This window comes from Oryza glaberrima, chromosome 12 (genome assembly GCF_000147395.1).
Source record: "Oryza glaberrima chromosome 12, OglaRS2, whole genome shotgun sequence".
In the NCBI taxonomy this organism is placed as follows: Eukaryota; Viridiplantae; Streptophyta; class Magnoliopsida; order Poales; family Poaceae; genus Oryza; species Oryza glaberrima.
This window is the reverse complement of record NC_068337.1, coordinates 21,965,565-21,969,577: the sequence shown is the minus strand read 5'-3', so window position 1 is coordinate 21,969,577 and position 4,013 is coordinate 21,965,565. Positions and strand designations below refer to the sequence as shown.

Sequence of the window (4,013 nt, the reverse complement as noted above, 5' to 3'; positions counted from 1 at the left end):
CTTTAACAACAAATCAAGTATAATTTTTTTTCTTTTCAATATAGCTAACATGAATATTTGTTATGAAACTATAGATCTAAAACAATGTATCACAGAATTACATATTAAACTTCAATTTTATCACACAACTACAGCTTTATAAACTCTAAAGTTTATAGTTATTAAATAACTTTATCACAATAAAAATGTGGTTGTGTAATACCATACCTTATAAATAAATCTATAGTTTTGTTAAATTCGCCTCTCTCTTTTTTTTAATTGGGCCAAACAATAAGACTCAGTTTCACATGGGCTTGAAATGGGCCTTCCGTGTGGCCCATCTAAATAGTCCATCTAAATAGAACACTCACACACCATTCCTCTCTCCCAAACACCGCCGCCGACGACGACGAGGAGGAGGATGGCGGCGGCGCAGCCGCCATCGCCGTGGGGGGACCTCCCGGCGGACCTGCTGGGCCTCGTGCTCCTCCGCCTCCCGTCCCTCCCCGACCGCGTCCGCCTCCGCGCCGTCTGCCGCTCCTGGCGCGCGGGCGCCGCGCGGGGTCGCCACCCGCGGCTGCCCCCGCCGCTGCCGTGGCTCGCCCTCCGCGACGGGGGCCTCGTCGACCTCGACGGCGAGCCCATCCGCTGCCCCACCCCCATCCCCCGCCACGGCGTCGTCGGCCACCTCGCCGTCGACAACCTCGCCTTCCTGATACACCGCGACGGCGGCTGCTCCCTTCTGAACCCCCTCTCCTCGTCTGCTTCAGCGGCGACGGCGGCGATCACGCCTCTCCCATGGCTGAACCTCGCCGCCGTGGACGGAGCGATCGGCCAGCCGGGGGTATTCATCGGGATCGGGGCCTACGTCAACGTGTACTCCAAATCGGTCCTCTCCTCGCCGCTCGATTCGTCGCCGGATCCCCTCGTCGCCGTCGTCACATCGGGCGGGAGGCACGTCGCCGTCGCCCCTTGCAAGCGGCGAGGCGTGGTCACCATCGTCTCCGGCCTCATGGCGCCACAGATTCCCGGACTGAATCCTACTCGGTTCTCCGACATTGCGTTCTTGGGTGGAAACCTCTACACGCTCACCAATGCAGAAGGGCTCCTTGTTCTTGATCTCGGCAGCAATGGCGTCGACGATCCACCGAACGCGTCGCATCGTCGGTGCATCGCCGATGATCCCAACCAGCATGAGTATTACATCGATGGGAGCACTAAGAACAAGTCTTTGGTGCTGAGATACCTGGTGGGTTCCAATGGCAGGCTGTTGATGGTGAGGAGGTGGATGAACTGTCGGCAGCAGTATTACGCGGGTGACATGGACAAGACGCGGGGATTCGAGGTCTTTGCGGCGGTAATCTCTGATGGCCATGGCCAGTGGGTGAAGGTGGACAGCTTGGGTGACCAGGCAATCTTCCTTAGTTCAGAGTGCTCCAAGTCTGTCGCTGCTAGCCAATGTGCAGATGGAATTCAGCAAGATTGTATCTACTTCATGCATAGGATCTACGACAATCCGACGAAAGAGTGCCACGGCCCATGTGTTGATCCTCTTGGTGACTCTGGCGTGTACAACATGAGAGATGGGACAATCAACCTTTTGCGGCCCAGGGCGGTGATGTCTGAGCTGCGCTGGAAACGCCAGTATCTGACTTGGTTCTTCCCTTCTGATGAGTAATGGTAACTCCTTTCTAAGCTGAACATGTTGCTCTGGTCTGGAATATTGGTATGGTCGATATGTAGGCAACTATGCAGATGTTAAAATCCTTTTCATGGATGAACGAATGTTGAAAGCTGTGCAAAATTTAGAATCACTGTGATGGCTATAAATTTTCCTTACAAGCTATGAAAAATATATTGCCTTCAGGCGGTTAGGTTAATAGTTGGTGTGCAAGAAATGGCTAAAATTTGATGCATTGAACATTCATCAGTCCTGAATGAAAATTTAAGTATGTCTTCATCTGAAGGAAAATGCATTGAATGTCCTGCTGAAATACTGATATTTAGATGGCTTAACAGCCCTAGGAGGATCGATCTGCATCTGTCCATGTGTTTTATATTGCCTAAAACATTTTTCTTCCCGCAATAAGTGCAACAATGAAAAACATGATCAAATAAATCATAGCGCTGTACTTTCACTCTCCCGTAGTTTCTTCTGAACCATTGTTCAACTGGAAGCATCATATGCTGTAAATAGTCCAGCTGGAAGGCTTCAATGGACCAAAAGGGAATGCATATCTGCAAATAATATCTTTACCACTATACGATTCCATGCAATCACTAGTCCAGAAAATACATGCAGTACTGTTCAATTGAAATTGAGTAATATTGTCGTCAAATTATATTGAAAAACCTTGATCGGCAAACCAAATTCCAGAAAGGATTTTCAAACATCATTTTAGCCCCTAGGCAAAATTACTGATCTCCCTTAACCAAAAATCCTTCTTATTTTTCTTTTCCAAATAAGTTCAGAGCTCTATTGGCTAGACACCCCTAAAAGAGGACTTCTAGATGCAGATGTCCATGCGGACATATCAGAATGAGCTGAAGCCCTAGCGCCCGCTAAGTCCAGTACTTCTGCCAACGCCCACAGCCAGCTGCATGTATGGAACATTAGATCTCTCAGCCAGATCTTTACCCCTAAGCGGCCATATCAGCACTGCGATTGCAGTTCAATGCAACACCTGCCACAGTCATATTCTTCCCTCGTAACAGAAGAACTCCTGATGCCTCCTACGCCTACCATAGCAACCCAATTGGCCTAGCGTCATGAGCCTTTCATTTATCTCTCTCTTGCTGTCAGCTTGTAGCATTTGTGCTCGTTTGTCTATTCTTATATGCAGCAAAAAGGTGAGCAGGATATCATATATGAATGCACAATCTAATTCCCATGCAGTTATTCATGTTTGCAGTTGAGTTCAGTGTGCATCTACAGTTGCAACCTTAATCCTTTTGATGGTTATACCTTTTCTTTGCAAGATACACAAAATAGGATTGCCTTCAGATAATCAGGCCAGCGGTCAGTGAAGAAGAAATGGGTAGGTTCTAACTACAATTTTTTAAAATTTTGTTTCATTATGTACTGGCCAAATTATTAATTAATCGTATGTCTTAATCTAAATGAAAATGTATTGAACCTTATTAATTGTCTCCTTTCTATTCAGTCCACCGAATGCTAGGTAGCTCTAGAATGTTCTTAGTTAGTTTTGAAGGATAATATGGCCATTTCATGGAAGCAAGTGATTAGCTAAATATGCATACTATGGTCAAAAGTGATAACTAAACGTGAACAGAGGAAGTAACAATTTGCATGGCATTTGAGATGTTCACGCTTTAGCTCAACCAGAATGTTGCTATCAACAATCTATGGCATTGCATCGTAGCTGGACTCGCAATTATGTGAACTGTGCGTATCTTCTTGTTTTTTTTTTTTGGGGGGGAAGGAATGCAAAAGCTTTGCTCTTTTTTATTAATAGAGAAGGAGAAAACCCACAAAAGTATTATATACATGGTCTATCATAAAAATAATAGACCTGTAAAACAGAACAAAAGACTACTCTCTGAAGGGGATGATCTCTGTGATTTTGGTGGCTTCTGTGATTTTGGTGGCTCCTGTCTTGATCCACGTCCGTGCTTTTTCCTTAATCTTAGTGACGACCATGGTTGTTGTGGTAGCTATGTGCCAGAAGATATTGGCATTGCGCTTGCACCAGAGCCCCCAAGCCGCAAGGTTTTCCTCGGGACGTGGGGTATGCGTGATGGCTTGTACCACCAGTCTTCTACGTTTGTGCAATCGACCTTCATGAATTTGGAGGTCTAGGTTTGCCCATCTCTGGACAGAAGTCCAGATTCTTCTCAGGTTTGGTAGAAAAACTCCTGATGCTTCTCAGACCTACCATTTGGTGTAGCACTCAGCATGACCATGTAGACTACCCAGGTCTGAACTCAGAGGAGAGATCCTTATATAGTCTTACCTTCATAGCAAAGAGAACAAAAGAAAAAGAAAAGGAGAGAAGAGGACAATAGAAAAAAAA

At 46.2% G+C, this 4,013-nt stretch overlaps 1 protein-coding gene across 1 annotated transcript; it reads left to right on the top strand.

Moving 5' to 3' along the window:
* The first annotated feature begins 371 nt into the window (after nucleotides 1-371).
* On the top strand, nucleotides 372-1,792 carry LOC127756538 (uncharacterized). Its single transcript, XM_052281884.1, has one exon. It carries the CDS (start codon nucleotides 401-403, stop codon nucleotides 1,655-1,657), a length of 1,257 nt encoding a protein of 418 aa, XP_052137844.1. The 5' UTR covers nucleotides 372-400; the 3' UTR covers nucleotides 1,658-1,792.
* Nucleotides 1,793-4,013: the final 2,221 nt, after the last annotated feature.

Excerpts from the sequence above, each read along its gene's own strand:
- LOC127756538 (XM_052281884.1), top strand. The coding sequence starts at position 401 with ATGGCGGCGGCGCAGCCGCCATCGCCGTGGGGGGACCTCCCGGCGGAC.